This window comes from Ostrinia furnacalis, unplaced genomic scaffold, assembly GCF_004193835.3.
Source record: "Ostrinia furnacalis isolate ACB-3 unplaced genomic scaffold, ASM419383v2 OfSCF6937, whole genome shotgun sequence".
Lineage (NCBI taxonomy): Eukaryota > Metazoa > Arthropoda > Insecta > Lepidoptera > Crambidae > Ostrinia > Ostrinia furnacalis.
The window spans coordinates 106749-129907 of NW_021137176.1; the positions used below are offsets into that span (position 1 = coordinate 106749).

At 44.9% G+C, this 23159-nt stretch overlaps 2 protein-coding genes across 6 annotated transcripts in view; both read left to right on the forward strand.

Moving 5' to 3' along the window:
* The window catches only part of Sec8 (exocyst complex component secretory 8), a 37809-nt gene extending 16477 nt beyond the window's left edge, over nt 1-21332 (forward strand). Inside the window, exons 13-21 of the mRNA XM_028318587.1 lie at nt 10479-10654; nt 14841-14972; nt 15855-16004; nt 17226-17459; nt 17580-17739; nt 19337-19498; nt 20002-20237; nt 20482-20568; nt 21249-21332. Of these exons, the coding sequence (XP_028174388.1) occupies nt 10479-10654; nt 14841-14972; nt 15855-16004; nt 17226-17459; nt 17580-17739; nt 19337-19498; nt 20002-20237; nt 20482-20568; nt 21249-21332 (1421 nt within the window). The remainder of the gene's footprint in view (nt 1-10478; nt 10655-14840; nt 14973-15854; nt 16005-17225; nt 17460-17579; nt 17740-19336; nt 19499-20001; nt 20238-20481; nt 20569-21248) is intronic.
* LOC114363004 (exocyst complex component 4-like) lies at nt 17491-23159 on the forward strand. 5 transcript variants are annotated; one of them, XM_028318591.1, is made up of 3 exons: nt 17491-17535; nt 21581-21772; nt 22899-23159. In XM_028318591.1, the coding sequence occupies exons 2-3, from the start codon at nt 21605-21607 to the stop codon at nt 23061-23063; spliced, it is 333 nt and encodes a 110-aa protein (XP_028174392.1). In that variant the 5' UTR covers nt 17491-17535; nt 21581-21604; the 3' UTR covers nt 23064-23159. The 5 variants fall into 5 exon arrangements, with proteins under 5 accessions (XP_028174392.1, XP_028174395.1, XP_028174394.1 ...); XM_028318594.1 differs by lacking the exon at nt 17491-17535 and adding an exon at nt 17980-17998; XM_028318593.1 differs by lacking the exon at nt 17491-17535 and adding an exon at nt 18669-18722.

Here is a 23159-nt window from a genome sequence, read left to right on the forward strand (position 1 = left end):
AGATGTACAACTGGAACTGAATATTCTAGAACCAAACCAATCAAACTACATCAATGTACCGAAAAATGCACACACGATGCTCAAAAGGATTTTAATAGCAGCGAAAATGAGGATGAAATCCAAGACAATAACGTGGATATTGGCGTTCAAACTATGCATGATGAAACAAAAGACGTGCATAACAAATCAACTGTTCACTATCATTTTGGAAACATAGTAGCTGAAGAAATTAAAAACCTCCCGCCCTCTAAAAAAATTAGAGTAATGACTGAAATTTTAAAAGTAATAGAAAAATATCAATCAGATTAAGGGCCCATCGTGCACGCACTAGCGCCTTAATTTGATTGATTGTGATTACTTCTAAATGAAACCAATTATTAAAAAATGAAACATGTTTGTACAGTCTTTTAGTTTTAATCACTAAACCCCACTCAGATCAGTTTTAGTGATTAAAAGTTAAAGACAATAAAAATGTGTATAGTCTGGTCTGTAAGCGCGCACTTGGAATTGTCATTCTCACTAAAATGTTTCTGGGGTGGTGGCGTAGTGAGGCGGGTCGTTACATTCCCTCTAATATGGTCGAGTGAAGCGATGGCTGGTTCACTCGTCATGTCTGTGAACAGGGTCAGGCGCTGCTTTCGGGGACTGGTCAATCCAAGTTATTCAAATATGTGTATGCGAGTCATTTCTACTAGTATCTTAATATGTAAGTCTAGATATTAGCAGTTAGCACGTCACTACCTTGTTTAATATACCACGCAATCTTGTATACCCATTCTTATAAGATACACCATACAAAAATGCATGGTAAATTCAGTGAACTGCTCCTGAATCGAATGTACCTACCACTACTATTTCTATTTATTTATATTAACCAGCAGACAGTGGTGACTGAGTTTGTGAGTTTGTTGCGGCATAAAAAGCGTTGTAGGGTAAAAAGATTATGAGACATGTAGAGGCTCCTTAAGAGCAAAATGACGATTTGTAAGAACTATTTATTAGTCTAAACCAGGGTTTCCCAATTTTTTTTTTGCCAAGGAACTTAGAAATTTTGACTTTGACTTTGTAAAATTTTGTCCAATGACTCCAAGCTACTCATCCTTATCGCTCGCGCGTAATTATATTGCTGTCGCGCTCGAACACTCACTGCAGACGCCCGTCGCACAGTCGCGACAGCAATATAATTACGCGCGAGCGATAAGGATGGGTAGCTTTGGGTCATTGGACAAAGTTCTACGTGCTCACAGACTGGGCTTTAGACAGGCATTGAAAAAATCTGAGATGTGATTCTTAAGAAAATATAATTATTCACAATAAATCAAGAAACGCACGAAGTAGGCTTAATCAAACTGTTTTAATCACTAATCTAGCATTTTGATTTACACATAATTTTCAACATAAAGTGGCTTACAAAATACTTTGTAGAACTTGTAGAACAGAAATTGAAATTGAATATTTTATATAATAAATGTAATTACTTTTTGAAAATTTTGTTGTTTATATTTATAAAAAGTAGTTCGTTTATGTGGTCGCCCGATAAACGATTACGGCGCTCAGTTATAATTTGACCTGCCTTCGAAAATATTCTTTCCGCAGGCGTTGAGCTTCCGGGAACACATAGATATTTTAATGCAATATGCTTCAGATTACTTTGACTGAATGACCAGTACTCTATAGGATAACTTGACCTGGGTATGATGGGCTTCTCAACATACTGCCTTACGTCAATAATTGCGTCTGCAGTGGGATTTGTGCTGCTTGTTTGATTTTGAGGTTGCAGATAGGAAAGCAAATCGCTTCGTTTTGATTTTGTTGTCGGGACTACCATTTCCTCCGACGAACTTTCTAGCTCGGAGTTTCCATCTGCGCTTGTCGGCGATGATGTTTGTTCTTTAAATTGATGTTTATTCAATGTTGATAAATACGACGAATACTCCTTTTGGACAGCTTGGATTGCCCTATCGACGTCAGCGTCAGTTTTAAACCCCATTTTTTTAAAATGTGGATTTAATAGCGTTGCAATAGCGCAAGGAGATCTCTTTTCATAAGGCTTCAATTTCGTGGCTATTGATATTTTTATAATGTCTAGGACAGCTCTTGCAAAGTCTGACATCGGTTCCTTTTCCAGCGTAGCAAATTGTAGTAATATTCCTTTTATTAGCGGAATTGACAACGATAATGTAACATATTCTTCACCAGATATGGCTTCTGTTGCAGATTCAATCGGCGCAAATATGTTTTCGACTTCGCCTAAGTAAGAATATTCATTCGCAGTTAGGTTCGGCGGTGCATTAGGATTTTGATTAAGAGCCAGCGTCAATTCATCTCTCACTTCGTTTATCCGACTTAACATATGAAAATAGCTGTTCCATCTTGTATCGACATGCTGTATTAATTTTAATTCTTTCTTTTGCAAGTCTCGTTGAATCTTCTTTAGTTTGTCAGAAGCTAACGTACTATGTCTAAAATAAGTAACAATCGCTTTACATTTATCAAATAAAGCCTTAAGTTCTGTACAGTTATGAACAACATCTTTAACAATTAAATTCAAATTGTGGGCAAAACAAGGAATATGGCGAATTTTCAGATTTTCTGCTACTTTTATCATTACCGCTGCATTGTCCGTTACAATGGCCACCACTTTGTCGCGACAGTTCCATTCTTCTAAAATCGACGCAATAACCTAAAAACAAAACAATTATTGTGATTTGATACAAATGCAAACAGATACAAATAATAATATGTACTTAATACTACTTGGTATAACTCTATGACACCTGGATAGTACCACACACAAAGCAGCAATGCGAGCATTGCGGTATGAAGGGTAAGAAAGAGAGCCAGCGTAATTACTGAAATAGGCTAGATGACAAAAGACAATGCCGGAAATTGGCGTCTTTTTTTTTCGCGCGGCCATCGACCAAACTTTGTTTTTTGATTACAAGATAGTGTAATAAACCAAACTTACTATGACATGTATACCTCTAAACTCAGTCTGAACTGAGTTACGAGCATTAGAAGTTTGATGATTTTCATACTAGATTTGCTTTTTGCGCGCAAAGTTTTGTAAGAAATTGCAACAAAATAGTGAGATTGTATGTGTAAACAAACAATATCATCCATTAAAGGCTCCAGACATCAGTATGAAGCAGAATCAGCGCAATAAAAAAATAGCGCAATATTTTGTTGCAATTTCTTACAAAACTTGCGCACAAAAAGCAAATCTAGTATGAAAATCATCAAACTTCTAATGCTCGTAACTCAGTTCAGACTGAGTTTAGAGGTATACATGCCATAGTAAGTTTGGTTTATTACACTATTTTGTAATCAAAAAACAAAGTTTGGTCGATGGCCGCGCGAAAAAAAAAAGACGCCACTTTCCATACAAAATCTGGCATAGCCATTTCAATTATTTGTCCGTCAGACAAATAATTAGAAAATATTAGACTCCTATTTTTTATTTTCTTTCATAATTAAATAATAACAGTGCTACATCGAGTTGAAATGGCGCGTTACGTCACGCTTGAGTAGATTTTTAACTCAAAAGTGACGTCACGCGACATTTCAACTCAATATTATAATACTGTAATTATTCGATTATGAAAAAAATTACAAAATATGTGTCCAAAATGTTTTTATCTGTCTGTCGGACTAAATAGAATTTCGATTTTATCCCAGTCATCATCATCCCTATTATTACACTCTTAGGCCCAGAAAACACGGTGAAACGCAATTGCAACGAAACTGCAACTTCTAGTTACTTTTGAGTTGCATCGAAGTTTCTGCCATAGATTCCACTGAGAGACCACACATGACGCGACCATTTCAAACCGGTTTCAAACTGGTCGCGTCATGTGTGGTCTTTCAACAGAATGTTTGGCAGAAACTAAGATGCAACTCAAAAGTAACTAGAAGTTGCAGTTGCGTTTTACCGTGTGTTCTGGGCCTTAGGCCCGGTTTTTTGATTCGTAGTTAAAAATAAAATAACCAATGGTCAAATTTGACAGATGTCAAATGACAAGCAGTTAATTATCAGAAAAAAATGTTTTTAACAACGGTTAACTTGACTTTTAGTACATTTTTTAACTATTGGTTTACATTTTGTTAATATTTAACAATATTAATAGCAAAATTTAACAATTAGTTATTTTAACTATGAATCAAAAATCTGGGCCTAAGTGTACGTTCACACGTCCGATTTGGAAGTCCTATCATCTACGATCAAGTCCGTTTTTGGTCGTACTTGATCGGACTCATGGCAAATTACAGCCTTTTAGTACTAACAGTGTCTAAGCTGCGGACACACAGACGGGCAAACGGACATGACGAAGTAAAACCAGAGTAAATACAAATGAGTAGGTCATCTTCATAGAAACGCAGCGAGCGCGGTTTGTATGTGAGCGCACCAATAATGTATGCGGCGCGCACGCACTGACTCTCTGACTCTCCGCTAATCCACGCTAAATTTTGTCAGTGTGTGAGTGCGCGCCGCACACGTATTGGCGCGCTCACATACAAACCGCGCTCGGTGCGTTTCTATGAAGATGACCTACTCATTTGTATTTACTCTGGTAAAACCAACCAAGAAAGACTACGGAACCCTAAAAAACTGACAATATCGGAGGTGTGAACGCATACTTCTTATTGATTATAGCAAAGTGAGATGTTCATGGACGTCAGTGACCACTTTCTAACCGATCGACTAGACCGACTAATTAAATTAGGTAGGTATAAAATAAAAAATAGGTACTTACGGAAGATAGATTGTCAGCATTATGATGCCCTTCGACAACTTTTGCAGCTAGTAAGGCAGATGTCAGTTTATTGTCCTTTATAAAATGGCAAGTCAATGCAAGAATGCCTTGATTGCTTGTGGATGTCCAAGTGTCCGCAGTAATCGCTACATAGCGAGTGTCTTCAATAATGTTAACCATTTGAATTTTCATTTTCAGATATAATTTTGAAAGTTTAGAAGTGACTGTTGATCTTCCTGGCAATTCATAGCGTGAGTCTAAACCTGCGACGAAGTCTTTTATCCCTTCGCGTTCAGATAAGCGAAGGGGCTCCATATCAATTGCAATCATTTTTACAAACAAATCATCCAACATCTTTTTTCTGGACGAATTAAGGCTGTATTTTGTTGTAGGTAGCTGGCTGTCAAGATTTTCTACTGGGTTTACGTCCCGAGAAGTCGACATGTTTAGTAACACTTCAGGATGCTTTCGAAGGAGGTGATCCTTCATGTTCGATGTATTGTTAGAAAACTTATATTCACGATTGCATATTTTGCATTTAATTTGACTTCCGTTTTCACTTTGGTCAAAGTGCGACCACATTGATGACTTACGCTTTTTACATGGGGTCTCCATTTTTACAATATTTTAAACGTTTCGCACTGATCTGATAAAAAAACACTATGAAACTAACCTCACTTGTTTTTAAAACTACCTGCATTATAGGCTTGTGTAGTACAATGTACTATGTACTAATAGGAACTTAGGAAGCTTTATGTGAACGAGAACGAACTATGTATTTCGTCTTGGTCGTTCAAATCGGTCTTTTAGTTCACTTTAGTACAGCCCATGAAGCTAAAGATAAAATGGAGGCCACACTTCGAATACCTACTTGAAGCACAACCTATGTATCACTATCTCGCTCTCTGTGGGCAGACTCTCTCTTTCTAAATAAACAAAATAAATTTGCTCAGTCAATGAAACTCAATGTAAAATCTTTATTTCTTGACAAAGGTATCATTAAATAATAAGTGTAAATACTTGTAAAACGTTTTAGGAATAAATTACCGTGAAAAATGTTTACAATGATCCAATGTCGGAAATCACGAAATAAACACTTACGCGTGGAATCTTAAGTCACTTCCGGGACACCACGTATTACCGCAACCACGCACTACAAAATTTTGCACCATTTCTTGTGATAAAACAATGATTAGGTCCTGTAAAAAATCTCAAACAAGAGAAATTGGTGACAAGCGCGTGCGACCGAGATGGATTCGGCTCTGTGAGTGTGTTGCGAGTATTTTGCGACATTGTACTATAAGACAATAGTAATAAAGACGTTTTTCGTCCGAACTGATTAGTAAAATCGGTGCACTAAAATGAACTAATAGTGTTAAAATGAGCCGTGAGATTAGTGACATGTGAGCGCGAGTGAGATAGGTACGGCTCTGTAACTGTGTTGCGAGTATTTTTCGATATTGGACCATAAATGCATAGGAATAAAGACTTTTTTCGTTCGATCTACCTAATAGAATCAGTGTAGGTACTAATATGAACTAATAGTACTAGAAGACCGAACTAGTTCATTTGACCGATTGTACTAGTTCGGAGCGATCCGTTCAGTATCCGAGTAAGAAGAACCACAGAGCACGTAATAGTAAGAGTAAGCACTCCCTAACTAGCAGTTTTCAAAGTTAGGTTGACTTTTTCTACCAACCTAACTAAGAAACCACAGATATGGATTAGAGTAGATACAGCAAGTTGCTCGTCAAAGCGTGCCATTCCGATATGTCCAAATGGACATACATGGTCGAGTGATGTACACGTTGTTAATTGTAAGCCGATTACAACAATCGGTAACGATGATTTTACGAGGACAGTAGTACGAACACGGTAAAATGAATAAATTATTAACAGATTGAGAATTGTAATTAACAGCACAAGCACAGAATAATAATAAGTACTACGTACAGAAGTTTTACTTCGCGAAGGTATTTAAAAAAATGTATGCTTAATGTCATTAACAATATGGTGTAATTTAGCCTGTCTCAAGAGTCAAGCACCATTTTGTTGACAAACGTCAGTGATCGGCACTGCGCCGAAGCTATAGGGCTGACTTCGGTAAAATGATGTCACACGAGGTGCCAAACTGCGGAAAATGGCCGAGGAAATACATGATTGAGCATGAATTATCATGAATAATATTATAATATTAACTACTTATTTACCTATCAGTGTCTTGAGCCTACTTAAAAAAGTACATTCTGTGTTTTTATTATTATTTAGGCAGTTAAATACTGCTCGCAATGTTCGCTCGTATGTGAGGCCTTGTCGAATAGTATCCTGTAGGTGGCCTATCGTGCGTGTTTTGTTTTCGATGTAAACTCGCGGAGATGAACAGGCCTGGCACAAGTAACAAATAATTAGAATAAAGTAGCAGTAGAAGAAGTATAAAGTAGCATTGTTTTTAATAAATATCCTGCGATGTACTATTAAGAGTAAAACCATGGTCCGGGACCATTGGTCCCTGTATGTGTAACATAATGGAATAACGATCATTACTTTCATAAATATTAGGCACAACAAAAATATTATTTGCAAATTAATAAGAAAAATAATATTGTAGAATAACGTTTACCGCTACAAAATTATTTTAATCCACAGTCAGACTAGCTATAAATTTAATAAAATATCAGTTTTATCGGAATTAATTAATTTTCGAATCGAGTCACACGATATCTTTCGATGACTTTGTGAATGCAGTACGATGATACGATTACTTTTACGTTACGGCAATCACTAAAATTCGCTAAAATGACACTAATGACGTTTAAAAAGTGGCACGCTCGGCTTCATACAATTTTTGACACATGCTGCATCTATCCATATCTGTGTAAGAAACCAACAAGGGTACCAATATGACAGGTAACTACCATACCCAATTGAACATTAATCGATACATCGAACTCGATTTGATTGGATATCAATCGATACATCGAATTTTTATATCAATTTGTTCGGTATTATTGTAAAAAATATTTGATAGGTACTCTAGTGGTAAAAGGAGGCAATTTAATCCAATACAGCAACGAAATAAATGAATAACATATTTATGATAACATAATCTGAAATTTCTCTTCTGATGATGCTATGAATGGATATTGCCTACTTTTTTGAAATAAATAGTTTTGAATATTAGTGAAGATTATTTAATGAAAGTCAACTATTTTGGCAGGAAAACTATGCTTTCCATTTTCGGGCTGTCGATTAGGTCGATTTTTGGTCCTTTGGAGGCTGCAACAAAAAACTTAAATTAGTAATTTTTAGTTCAAAATTTAGAATACCTGCAAATAAGACAGTAGTATTAGGTTTAAGTCATTTTAGATCGCAATTAGACAAATTAATTATGAGGGTTAAAAATATACCGGATGAATCGGTAAAATAAATGATCTATGGGCAGTGGGCACCACACTATTAAGTATGAATCGGTAAAATAAATGATCTATGGGCACCACACTATTATGTCAAACTTATTATTATTTTATGAAATGTTTATGTTTATTAACTGTTTTAACCAAGTAGAAACAGTATACTTACTAAGTTACTCACGTACTACTAAGATTTATGATGTCAACATACCAATTTACCAACCTTTTATGCTCCAATTTGGCTGAAAATGTACCAGCCATATTAGTTACATTTCCCTCACGCCACAAATTTCACACCCCCATGTCTCACATCTTTTCATTATAAATACGTAGACGCTCCGCACAAACTAATTGACAAATCGCAAGAATACCAACATAAAAATATTATTATTATGTTTATGTATCTAGGTGTATGTCTATTATATTAATATGTATTCTTATGTTATTTATTTTATCTAATGCTATGTAAGTATATTAATTAAACGTCATATTTATTGCACCGCCTTAGTCTCTCTACTCGACCTGTGGTTGACTGGCAGATAAAGCCACCTGGCATTAAGTCCGCCACTGTACAATTGTATGTGCAAAAGTGTAAATAAATAAATAATAAATAAATAAAAACAGTAAATTCAACCTTCGTTCATTCGTATAATGCGACCAAATTAAAATGTTATCATATCTTTAAGATTCAATGTAGAGCGGATACTTTTTATTTTTTAGGATTATATGTTTTGTTGCAATGTTGACGACAAAAGTCAACCTAACTTATTTTGTATGGAGTGGCGATAGCCTGGTAATAACAAGCCTACTGCAGCAAATAAAATATGTGTGTTGCCAATTTTGGAAACATATAATTAAATGTTATGGGTTAACTATTATGAAATAATTCAAGTATTCCATTATCCCTATCGTTGTGCGTGCCTATTGACTATTATACCCAAATATTGTAAACGATACTATTGTAAATTGCCAAACTATCGATAGTCTAGAACAATCGATAGTATCGATAGTATCGATACTATCGATAGCTTTTTTATTCAAAAGCGACAATACTATCGATAGTATCGATACTATCGATAGTTTATTCTTCACGAGCAACAATACTATCGATAGTATCGATAGTATTGCACATATTCAATAGTATTGCCTCGTTTTGAGCTATCGATAGTATCGATAGTATCGACAGTATCGATACTATCGATAGGCCAATCGATAGTCTTGCGATAGTTTGACTATCGATAGACTATCGATAGACTATCGATAGTCGACTATCGATCGGCAACACTAGTGAAAATATTATGGTAATGTTTAGGGATAAAAGTGTTATGATAAAAAACAGTAGGAGTTTAAATATATTTACATAAATGATATTATTAATTACAATTTTCGGAAACATGAGTATTATGAACATCGCCGGTAGCACTACAAATAGTATGAATGAAAACTTTAGGATGAAAAATTTTAGGAAGAGTGATCATTCGGATTTAAAATCGTTAGGAAGAACAATTTCGGGTAAATAACTTTAGGTGAGCCAATATGGACCCCTCAGAGCCACTACAGGTAGTCATAGTTCTTCTTGCCACAGTGATAGTGACTAGTGTCGCAGAGTGATGGCTGGTGCGCGTGCGGAAGCTCTGACGCCTTGAGGGCTACTACAGCTTCGTTTAAGGACTACGTGCTTGTTCACGTTGACTCGCGGGCGCGGTGACGAAATATCAAACATATGTAGTGATTCCAAGTGTTCACGTACGAAACGCACGCACACGTGTCGTTATCGAAAAATAGTATAAGTAGCGCATCGTGGCCTGGACGCGTGCGACAGGTTGCCACGTGCGCGGCGGTGGGTCAATGTACGTCATGGGCGTGCAATACCACTTGAGTACGCTCAGGCGAATGAGCGGCTTGGCCAAATGAGCCTCTCATTAATAGACGGGTACCTGCACAAGTTTTAGTGTAGACTATAATCCTAGAACTCATATTAAAGAGAGTCGCACACCGTTGATTTTTCGTCGGCCGATAGTTTAGTCGGGCAGTTGATCAACCCACCACCACCCATGGCCATGCCAACCTTGCGGTTATAACTGGTCGAATCGCGGGAGTTGCGCGCGGCAGAGTGCAGACGCAGTTCGGGCAGTTGATCAGTATGGGCATGTATGGGAGTGCGCACACTACGCCGATTCGATTTGGCCGATTCTTCATACAAATTAAAATCGGGCACAACTATCGGCCAACTAAAAATCAACGGTGTGCGCCTACTCTAATCATATTAAAATAAGAAGTATTTATTTTTCCTAATGCATTGGTTTACCCACAGCGGCGTTAGGCGCGCTAGCAGCGGCGTGTCGCGCGGCGCACGCGCGCGTAGTACCGGCGCAGGCGTCGCGCGCGGCGCGCTGGCTGGCCGACGACGACATAGTGCGCTTCCTGCAGTCGCTGCCCAACTGGCGCGCCGCTATACAACCCACGCCTGCCTCCGCTGCTAGTGCGCAGGTACACAGCTCCTTCGATCGGGCCCACTAGAGTGAGCCCACCGTAGGCTGGACTTTGGTCCAACACCGCGGTGGGCAACCCTCTAGTTGGGCTCGCCACTGATCGGACGCCTTATGCGCTCGATACGGCCCGATCGCGAACGTCGGTCTGCGACCGACGCGGTGACCCCAGTGTATCTGAAGAAGGAACATTCCGTCACGCTCCAAGCCGCATTCACCGCCAGCGCGCAGGTCAATAACCACTCTCCCCAACCTCGCACGGTTAGGGCACTCAGATATGATGCCTGTGTGTGTAACTGACATGCCGCGCTCTCGACTGGGCCCGCCTCCGCTGCTATATTGCGCAGGTCAGTGACCCTTGATAGCCGTGTTGTACCGGCGCAGGCGTCGCGCGCGGCGCGCTGGCTGGCCGACGACGATATAGTGCGCTTCCTGCAGTCGCTGCCCAACTGGCGCGCCGCTATACAACCTACACCTGCCTCCGCTGCTAGTGCGCAGGTCAGTGACCCATACTATACACCTGTCTCTAACCCCGAGAGATCCAACTTGATACAACAGAAAACAGCAAGCCTAATCGCAATGCATCTGAAGAAAGAACATTCCGTCACGCTCCACGCCGCGTTCACTGCCAGAGCGCGGGTCAATAACCCTCTCCACCGCTCACCCCAACCTCGCACAGTTAGGGCACCCAGATAGCTCCAACACGATCTCTGTGTGTGTGCGCCCGCCTCCGCTGCTATATTGCGCAGGTCAGTGACCCTAGATAGCCGTGTTGTACCGGCGCAGGCGTCGCGCGCGGCGCGCTGGCTGGCCGACGACGATATAGTGCGCTTCCTGCAGTCGCTGCCCAACTGGCGCGCCGCTATACAACCTACGCCTGCCTCCGCTGCCAGTGCGCAGGTAAATAACCCTCGAGCTGATAGACCGCCCCGAGAGATCCAGTATAAAACCACAGAAAAGGTTGAGGCCTAATCCCTCTGCAACTGAAAAAGGAATATTCCGCCACGCTGCAGCCCGCGCCCGCAGGTCAGTGACCCCAAGCCGCCGTGCTGGCCAACGTCGACATAGTACGCTTCCTGCAGTCGCTGCCCAACTGGCGCGCTGCTATACAACCCACGCCTGCCTCCGCTGCTAGTGCGCAGGCTAGTCACCCACACTTATATACACTCTAGTTCCGAGAGATCCAACTTGATACAACAGAAAACAGCAAGCCTAATCGCAATGCATCTGAAAAAGGAACATTCCGTCACGCTCCAAGTCGCGTTCACCGCCAGCGCGCAGGTCAATAACCCTCTCCACCGCTCTCCCCACCTCGCACAGTTAGGGCACCCAGAGAGCTTCAACACGATCTCTGTGTGTGTGCGCCCGCCTTCGCTGCTGTATTGCGCAGGTCAGTGACCCTAGTTAGCCGTGTTGTACCGGCGCAGGCGTCGCGCGCGGCGCGCTGGCTGGCTGACGACGACATCGTGCGCTTCCTGCAGTCGCTGCCCAACTGGCGCGCTGCTATACAACCTACCCCTGCTTCCACTGCTTGTGCGCAGGTAAATAACCCTCGAGCTGATAGACCGCCCCGAGAGACCCAGTATAGAACCACAGAAAAGGTTGAAGCCTAATCCCTCTGCAACTGAAAAAGGAATATTCCGCCACGTTGCAGCCCGCGCCCGCGCAGATCAGTGACCCCTCTTGGTAGCCACATGGTAAAGTCACGCGTGGCCCGCTGGCTACTGGCAGGTATAACAAAATAAGTTGAGGCATAAGACTTCTGCATCTAAGGAAGGAACACCTCGCCACGCTGTAGCTCGCTCCCGTCTCAACTGTTAGTGCGCAGGTCAGTGACCCCTTCCTCCACCCCTCTTTCCAACGACAGAAGCTAAATCAGATAGCTTGAATATGATCCCTGTGTGTATGGCGCGCTCCAGCCTCCACTGCTAATACACAGATCAGTGACCCCACGCAAGTTTGCGCGTCTCGCTGGCTGACGAAGAGACGTTGAAGACTTATGAAGAGATATCCCGCCACGATGCAGCCCGCGCCTGCGCAGATCAGTGACCCCTGGTAGCCGCGTGGCCCGGCGCACTATGGAGCGAAATTGCGATTTATGGACATAGCGATTTTTTTCACAATTTCTATTTGAAAAAAATACATATCGATAGGTTACGTTATTCTGATGAATAAATGCTGCACAAGTTTTTCTCTAAAACCAATAGTTTGACTGGAAAAAAATATTTTCTATTTTCGTTGTATGGAATGAAACATAAAGTGGTCGATTTCGACTAAGCCTTGACAGATCTTGCTTTGAAACTACTTGAGCCTTGTTCTATGGCTTGTTGACTGTAATCCTACGCTATCAGCGCGCATCCAAAGTTGCCCGTTCACAAGTTATGAGGTTCTGAAAAATTAAAAAAAAGTAAGTAAAAGTGACTTTTTTTTGGAATATCTTTAAAGATTTAACAAAAATATAAAGATTTTATACGTTAATAATGTAAATTAACCTTAAATTACTGCTAAAAACACATTTTAATAAACTTAAAAGGAATTAAATCAGCGATTTTTTTTTCACAATTTCTGTTTAAAAAAAATACCTGTCGATAGGGTATGTTATTCTGATGAATAAATATTATGAACGTTTTTCTCTAAAACCAATAGTTTGGCTGGAAAAAAATATTTTCCATTTTCGTTGTATGGAATGAAACATAAAGTGGTCGATTTCGACTAAGCCTTGACAGATTTTGCTTTGAAACTACTTGAGCCTTGTTCTATGGCTTGTTGACTATAATCCTGCAAAAACAGCGCGCGCCCAAAGTTGCCCGTTCAGAAGTTATGAGGTTCCAAAAAATGAAAATTAAAGTAAGTAAAAGTATCTTTTTTTGGGTATAAATCTTTAAAGATTCAACTAAAACATGAAAATTATATACTTTAGTAATGTAATTAACCTTTCTCTTGTCGTCTTATCTAAAGAAAAGTCAATTTTACTTACTTTAATTTTCATTTTTCGGAACCTCATAACTTCTGAACGGGCAACTTTGTGCGCGCGCTGTTAGTGTAGGATTATAGTCAACAAGCCATAGAACAAGGCTCAAGTAGTTTCAAAGCAAGATCTGTCAAGGCTTAGTCGAAATCGACCACTTTATGTTTCATTCCATACAACGAAAATGGAAAATATTTTTTTCCAGTCAAACTATTGGTTTTAGAGAAAAACTTGTGCAGCATTTATTCATCAGAATAACGTAACCTATCGATAGGTATTTTTTTCAAATAGAAATTGTGAAAAAAATCGCTATGTCCATAAATCGCAATTTCGCTCCATAGTGCGGCGCGCTGGCTGGCCGACGACGACATAGTACGCTTCGTGCAGTCGCTGCCCAACTGGCGCGCTGCTATACAACCTACGCCTGCCTCCGCTGCTAGTGCGTAGGTCAGTGACCCCACCCCTCACGGATAGACCGGCCACAGAGCTCTTGTAACTAAGAACGGAACACGTTACACCGCGCGCCTGCCTCCGCCACTAGCGCGCAGTTTAGTGACCCTCTTCTCCCTTCCCTCACCCCCATCCCTCTCCTCACCTCAATCACACATAACTAGGCCATGCAGATAGCTCTAATACGAGCCTGTGTACGTAAATGGCGCGCCGCGCCTCAGCTCGCGTCCGCCTCCGCTGCTAGTGCGCAGGTCAGTGACCCTCTCCCTCCACAGATAGGACGGCCCGAGAGATTCAGCCTGATATAACAAGAAAGCAATAAACTATTGAGTATTGAAAGATTGAAGCCTTATGAAGAGACATCCCGCCACGATGCAGCCCGCGTCCGCCTCCGCTGCTTATACGCAGGTCAGTGACCCCTCCTGGCAGCCGCGTGGTGCCGGCGTAAACGTTGCGCGTACAGCCCGTGACGTCACCAGCCTCCCTCGATCCTGGCGTCGAGGTTGTTGCTATTATAATAGAAAACTGAGGAGGCCACGTACCAGAAAACGCAGCGTGGGACGTCCACCCACAAGGTGTAAAAGTGCTTTTTAAAAGGCTATTTGCAAAAATATATGAGTTTTTTAAGGTATCAGGAAGGAGCTGGAAGCAAGCCCCTACCAACCGGGCAATGTGGAAATGGAGGTCTATGTTCAGCAGTAGTTCCTGTGGCTGAAATGATAATATGATAATAGAAAACAAATTGCCTTATTGAATCTTTAAATTACAGGAGCTCAACCAAGCGTACGAGCGCGAAGCCGAGATCCTGGGCTCAAGCTTAGGCGACGGCGCCGTGACGCGGCGCGAGCTGCTGTCTGACGTCACCGCGCTGGCTGATCTAGCGCTGATGTGCGAATCTATGGTGAGTTCCATATTTTTTAATACCCAATGACTAGTTTCAGATATGATAGAGTTGATAACTTGATAGAACAGAACTATATGATTCCGCGACTGTTGCATGACGCGAACGTCAGTCTACCTACAACGTATCCGTAGCTCCGATTGTGAGTCGAAATTTTGAGTACAAGTTGCTATGTTATGATTATCTATAAAGCCGAACGTCCACCGCCGGCTAAACTAAGTTAGTTTAGCTTAGCTCGCATAGTTGAGCCAGTTTTTCATACATGTGCGTCCACCGCAAACTATGCCAGCTAAGCTATGTGAAATGCCCCAGCTAAGTGGAACTTAGCTCGGTTAACTCGACGTTCTAACACAAACTGACCATCATCACTAACGTAGTTTTAACTTATTTATTGGTGGACGGAAAGCGTAGTTGTAGTTTAGCTTAGCTTAGTTCACTGAGTTTAGTTTCATTTAGTTTTGCCGGCGGTGGACGTTCGGCTTAATCATGGAGATTTATTACAAGAGCATCTAATGTGCTAACTGCGCATCTCGCTGGAATGAAAATCTCCGTGCCAGAGCGTCGATGTGACGTCACGCCCGCCAGATACGCGTTAACACATTATCATGTACTCTGTAGCCGTTGTCATACTTATTTATTTATTTATTTATTTAAACTTTTATGCCAAAATAAATTTGTACATAAGGCGAACTTAATGCACTAAAGCATTCTCGACCAGTTTACCTTTGGGTTGAGCAGAAAAGAAATTTGTTTGGCGGTACTTCTAGTGCAGGAAAGAAAAACAAAAACAAATAATAATATGCTACATACATAAATAATATATAAAATATATAATAAATAAATACATACATAAAATAGATTACTTAGTGTATTTTTCAACAGGACTGGCTCGCAACCAACATCAAGACGCTGCCGACCATAATCGGCGGGTCGGGCATCAAGCTGAGCGACAAGTTCATCGGCGACATCAACGCTGCGGCCGCCATCTTTGAGGAGATCGCTCACAAGTGTTTGCTCTTCCTTCATCTTGAGGTCGGTGATGTAAACCTTTTATTGATGTGGTTGCTATAACTGTGTGCTTACGCCCGTATTCTCAAACATTACTATGAGGACTCACTGCGCGTGGACACACGGGGTGACACACGAACCAATCACAGAGCTCTATTCAACGCTGTGCGTTCGATTTGCTGAATACGGGCGTTACTCTCCTATCTTACGTCAGTTTTCACTGATTACTGCACTGATTTTGTGCCTAATCGAACTCTGTCTGTTTTAGTTTTAACATAGACACAACTTTAACTCTAAACGCGTAGGATATCCTGTGGGGTTATTACGAGTCTTAGCAACCGTTTGCTATCTGTACACACGGCCACACTGTTAACTATCCATTTCCGTTTTTGCTCTCGCTCTAATCAAATGGTGATTCTTTGCGATAGAACGAGATGGCATGACTGGTAATAGGCAGTTAACACAGTTAACACTGTTGCTGATAGTACAATTGCAATGCGACTATGAAAAAAAGGATAGAAACTAGCGCTATCTGCTAACTAGCGTTATTCGTTGTCGTAGCAGTCGCGTTAACAGCAACTGGTTGCTAAGGTCTGTAAAACGCATGCGGAACGGGCACCCGCTCCGTCCGTACGCGTAGACCCTCACAGTACGTCATCATCATCATCATCATTTCAGCCACAGGACGTCCACTGCTAAACATAGGCCTCCCCCAATGACTCCGTGTGATGTGGATGGGTGTTGTACTAATAACACCCATTCACAGTACGTACTAATACACCACTAAATTTTTATCACCGAAAAAAAAATTCTGGGTAATGAGTTATTGATACTGATCCCATTTGTGCAAAAAAAGAAGTTAAAGTGACTCAAAATTTCCTCCTAAAATTGGTAATTTATGGACACACGCGTCGCTAGCACTATTTACGTACGATAATGTAACACTTATTAGAATTCAAAATGGTCTAAGTTAGCTAGTATGTAATAATAACACTGGAAGCGTGGTCGAGGCGTGAGCGAGACAGACAGATCGATGCAACGTGCGAGCGCGTACGACTACTCTAGCGAGCAGCGGAGTGACAAAGCTGTGACGCGTAAAATACAGACTAAAGAAATTTTTATAAAAAAAATTACTTTATGAAAAACATAATTTCTTTTGCTTTAAATAATTCATACGTTTCTACATAACCTGTTAAAATTTTTTCGGTGATAAAAATTTAGTGGTGTATAATAATGTGTTTGCAGCTGCGTATCGCGTGCTTCTACTACCTCGGGCAGGAAGAGACGGCGTCTAACTCGGAAGGCGAGGCGGGCGCGGGCGGAGCCGCGAGACTGGCTCACGCACTGCTGGCTTTCCACGAATGCGCCGCGCCGCTGTTGGCACCTCACCTGCTAGCGGTTAGTGAGCCTTATTGGTATAGGAATAGGGACTATTATCGCAGAAGGATGACTCAGGATGAGACGGGCGCGGGCGGTGTGGTGAGATTGGCTCATGCACTTCTGACTGGCCTTCCACGAGTGTGCCGCGCCGCTGTTGGCGCCGCATCTGTTAGCGGTTAGTGAGCCTTATTACTGTAAGAATGAGGAGTATTATTGCAGGAGGTGGGCGCGGGCGGCGGCCTGCGTCGGTCAGTGAGCCTTATTGGTGTAAGAATAGGGAGTATTATTGCAGGAGCCCAAATGGCGAGAGATGCGCGGGCGGCGCGGCAACTCGCGTATGCGTTGCTGGCCTTCCACGAGTGCGCCGCACCTGCTGGCGGTTAGTGAACCTTATTACTGTAAGAATGGGGAGTATTATTGCAGGAGGCGGTCGCGAGGCTTGTGCACGCGCGCGCTGATAGATTTCCACTAGTGCGCCGCAATTGCTGGCATTTAGTGAACCTTGTTGGTGTAGGAATAGGGAGTATTATTGCAGAAGGATCAAGGAGAGGCGGGCGCGGGTAGTGCCGCGAGACTGGCTCACGCACTGCTGGCCTTACGAGTGTGCTGCGCCGCTGTTGGCACCACATCTGCTAGCGGTTAGTGAGCCTTATTAGTGTAGGAATAGGGACTATTATCGCAGAAGGATTACTCAGGATGAGACGGGCGCGGGCGGTGTGGTGAGACTGGCTCATGCACTTCTGGCTGGCCTTCTATGAGTGCGGCGCACTTGCTAGCGTTCAGTGAGCCTTACTAGTGTAGGAATAAGGAGTATTATTGCAGAAGGATTATGGAGGGTGAGGAAGGCGCTGGCGGCGCGGCGAGACTTGCTCTTGCGCTGCTGGCGGTCAGTGAGCCTTTTAGTGTAGGAATAGGGAGTATTATTGTAGAAAGATCACGGAGCGGAGGGAGCGGGATTCGTGGCAAGACTGGCTCACGCGCTGCTGGCTTTCCACGAGTGTGCTGCGCCGCTATTGGCGCCGCACCTGTTAGCGGTTAGTGAGCCTTATTACCTTGGGAATAGGGAGCACTATTGCAGAAGGATCGACGCTGCTGGCGGTCAGTGAGCGTTATTGCTGTATGAATAGGGAGTATTATTGCAGGAGGCGGGCGCGAGGCTTGTGCACGCGCGCGCTGATAGATTTCCACTAGCGCGCCGCAATTGCTGGCATTTAGTGAGCCTTGTTGGTGTAGGAATAGGGAGTATTATTGCAGAAGGATCAATGAGAGGCGGGCGCGGGTGGAGCCGCAAGACTGGCTCACGCTCTGCTGGCCTTCCACGAGTGTGCTGCGCCACTGTTGGCGCCGCCGCATCTGCTAGCGGTTAGTGAGCCTTATTGGTGTAAGAATAGGGAGTATTATTGCAGAAGGATGACTCAGGATGAGACGGGCGCGGGCGGTGTGGTGAGACTGGCTCATGCACTTCTGGCTGGCCTTCTATGAGTGCGGCGCACTTGCTAGCGTTCAGTGAGCCTTACTAGTGTAGGAATAGGGAGTATTATTGTAGGAGGCAGCGCGGCGAGACTGGTTCACGCTCTGCTGGCCTTCCACGAGTGCGCCGCGCGCTGCAGGTGCCGCACCTGTTGGCGTTTGGTGAGCTCTATTGCCGTAAGAATAGAGAGTATTATTGCAGAAGGATCGACGCTGCTGGCGGTCAGTGAGCTCTATCACCGTAATAGGGAGTATTATTGCAGAAGGGTGGCGCGGAGAGACTTGCTCTTGCGCTAGTGAACCTTATTGCCTTGGGAATAGGGAGTATTATTGCAGAAGGATCGACGCTGCTGGCGGTCAGTGAGCTCTATCACCGTAAGAATAGGGAAGCAGGAGGGTGGCGCGGCGAGACTTGCACACGCGCTGCTGGCCTTCCACGAGTGTGCTGCGCCGCTGTTGGCACCGCATCTGCTAGCGGTTAGTGAGCCTTATTGCCTTGGGAATAGGGAGCATTATTGCAGGAGGCGGTGTGGTGAGGCTCGCACACGCTCTGCTGGCCTTCCACGAGTACGCCGCGCCGCTGCTGGCACCGCATCTGCTGGTGGTTAGTGAGCCTTATTGCCTTGTGAATACGGAGTATTATTGTAGAAGGATCGACGCTGCTGGCGGTTAGTGAGCCTTATCACTGTAAGAATAGGGAGTATTATGCAGGAGGGTGGCGCGGGCGGCGCACGTCTTTCACAGTTGCGCCGCGCATCTGCTGGCGGTTAGTGAGCCTTATTGGTGTAGGAATAGGGAGTATTATTGCAGGAGGCGGAGCCGCGAGACTGGCTCACGCTCTGCTGGCTTCCACGAGTGCGCCGCGCCGCTGCTGGCGCCGCATCTGCTAGCGGTTAGTGAGCTCTATTGCTGTAAGAATAGGGAGTATTATCGTACGAAGCGCCGCCCACGGTTGCGCCGCGACACTGCTGGTGGTCAGTGAACCTTATTAGTGTAGGAATAGGGAGTATTATTGCAGAGATATCACGGAGGGTGAGGAAGGCGCGGGCGGGGCGTAGAGACTGGCCCACGCGCTGCTGGCTTTCCACGAGTGTGCTGCGCCGCTGTTGGCACCGCACCTACTAGCGGTTAGTGAGCCTTGTTGCCTTGGGAATACGGAGTATTGTTGTAGGAGGCAGCGCGGCGAGACTTGCTCACGCGCTGCTGGCTTTCCACGAGTGTGCCACGCCGCTGTCGGCGCCGCACCTGCTAGCGGTTAGTGAGCTCTATTGCCGTAAGAATAGGGAGTATTATCGCAGGAGGATCACGGAGGGCGAGGAAGGTGCGGGCGACGAGGCCAGGCTTGCGCACGCGTTGCTAGATTTCCACGAGTACACTGCGCCGCTGTTGGCTCCGCACCTGCTGGCGGTTAGTGAGCTCTGTTGCCTGGGGAATAGGGATCATTATTGCAGGAGGCGGTGTGGTGAGGCTCGCACACGCTCTGCTGGCTTTCCACGAGTGCGCCGCGCTGCTGTTGGCACCGAATCTGCTGGCGGTTAGTGAGCCTTATTGCCTTGGAAATAGGGAGCATTATTGCAGGAGGTGGGCGCGGGCGGCGGCCTGCGTCGGTCAGTGAGCCTTATTGGTGCAAGAATAGGGAGTATTATTGCAGGAGCCCAAATGGCGAGAGATGCGCGGGCGGCGCGGCAACTCGCGTATGCGCTGCTGGCCTTCCACGAGTGCGCCGCACCTGCTGGCGGTTAGTGAACCTTATTACTGTAAGAATGGGGAGTATTATTGCAGGAGGCGGGCGCGAGGCTTGTGCACGCGCGCGCTGATAGATTTCCACTAGCGCGCCGCAATTGCTGGCATTTAGTGAGCCTTGTTGGTGTAGGAATAGGGAGTATTATTGCAGAAGGATCAAGGCGAGGCGGGCGCGGGTGGAGCCGCGAGACTGGCACACGCACTGCTGGCTTTCACGAGTGTGCTGCGCCGCTGCTGGCACCGCACTTGCTAGTTAGTGAGCTCTATTGCTGTAAAAATAGGGAGTATTATTGCAGAAGAATCAGGGAGGGTGAGAAAGGCGCGGGCAGTGCGGTGAGACTGGCTCATGCACTTCTGACTGGCTTTCTATGAGTGCGCCGCACTTGCTAGCGTTTAGTGAACCTTACTAGTGTAGGAATAGGGAGCATTATTGCAGGAGGTGAGCGCGAGGGACGCGGCGAGGCTTGTGCACGCGCGCGCTGATAGATTTCTACAAGTGGAAGTTGGTGTAGGAATAGGGAGTATTATTGCAGAAGGATGACTCAGGATGAGACGGGCGCGGGCGGTGTGGTGAGACTGGCTCATGCACTTCTGGCTGGCCTTCTATGAGTGCGCCGCGCCGCTGCAGGTGCCGCACCTGTTAGCGTTTAGTGAGCCTTATTGCCTTGGGAATAGGGAGTATTATTGCAGGAGGTGGGCGCAGGCGGAGCCGCGAGACTCGCTCACGCGCTGCTGGCCTTCCACGAATGCGGCGGTTAGTGAGCTCTATTGCCGTAAGAATAGGGAGCATTACCGCAGAAGGCGGGCGCGGGCGGCGCGGAGAGACTTGCGCACGCACTGTTGCCGCTGTTGGCCTTCCATTTACTGGTGGTCGTGATCCTTGTTGCCTTGGGAATTGGGCATATTCTCGCATTTATGTATTTTCTACGTGTGTGTGTTATTGTTATGTACTTTTACTTTTCTACCTAAATCTGCTGATTAATAATGTGTTGTGTGTAATATTTCAGTACGTGCTCGGCGGCCTCGGCGAGATGATGTCAGCGGGCGTGGTGTGGCGCTGGCAGGGCTCCGACGCGCCGCCCGCCGCCGCCGCCGCTCGCCTGGCCACGCTACGTCACGCGCTCGCGGCGCTCAGCCTGCCGCACCGCGGGCTGCACCGCGCGCACGCCTACCTGCACCTGCTGGCCTGCGCGCCCGAGGTAGCCCCGCTACGTCACGCTACGTCACGCGCTCGCCACGCTACGTCACGCTACGTCACGCGCTCGCGACGCTACGTCACGCTACGTCACGCGCTCGCGACGCTACGGCACGCGCTCGCGAAGCTACGTCACGCCCTCGAGGCCCTACGTCACGCGCTCGAGGCCCTACGTCACGCGCTCGAGGCCCTACGTCACGTTCTCACGGCCCCACGTCACGCGCTCGCGACGCTACGGCACGCGCTCGCGACGCTACGTCACGCGCTCGCGAAGCTACGTCACGCGCTCGCGACGCTACGTCACGCGCTCGCGACCCTACGTCACGCGCTCGCAACTCTACGTTACGCGCTCGCGACCCTACGTCACGCGCTCATGACCCTCAGCCTTGCACCTACGCATATATCACGCCTATGCAAATGTCACATACTTACAGAGGTATGAACACGCAAGAGGTTAAAGCTTTTTTTTTATAGCTACCACCATCTTACCTTAGTCTGTCGCCATAACAATAATGTTAACAGCATTGTTGTGTTCCGGCAGTTAAAGGTAAGATAGCCAGTTCCTCCGTGGTTGAGGATTCCGGGTGAAGCTCGCTTCCACCTTCGGCCTGATCGTCACTTACCATCAGGTGAAATATAGGCCAAAAGCTTCCTCGTCGTGGATAAAAAAGAAGACAATCCTGAAATAAGGTGACCACAGTCTCACCTCTTTCCCTGCGGTTCCATCAGAGACATCACCATGACTGTAAGAGTAGACTATTACCAAATGCCTTTCAAAGGTGAGCTCGTTCGTTCCTTCGTTTCAGCCAAACGACGTCCACTGCTGGACAAAGGCCTCCTCCAAGGTTTTCCACAATACACGGTCCTGCGCTGCCCGCATCCAGGCTCCTCCCGCGACCTTTACCAGATTGTCGGTCCACCTAGTAGCTAGAGCTCGTACGCGAAGTAAAAAGAGACCTCCCACCAGGACCGAGGCTTCGGCCTATAAAGGTCCTGGGTTCCTTTTCGTTTAAGGCCACTGGACTTTTTTCTCACTGTCCTGTATATTTCACCTCTCCTTGCATCAGATCGCCATGAGTGTCTTGCCGAAGCTTCGCAAAATAAATTCTAACGTGTTACGTTGTTCGCAGGAAATCATTACATCCGTACGTGAGAAAGGCGCCCAGTTCTCCGAATTGGAATACCTGAACGCGTTCAAAGTGATCGGCGCTCAGCGAGGCCTGTCCGCGGCTGACATGCGAGCACAACTCAAGCAACTGTCGGCTGCCTTGGGACATGTCGGCGTTACCGTATAAAATACCTTAGCAACGGAACCGTTAACGTTATAACGCAAGGAATACCGTTAACGTTATTACTTTACCTCTAGCTATCCAGAACATAAAAAGGTAAAT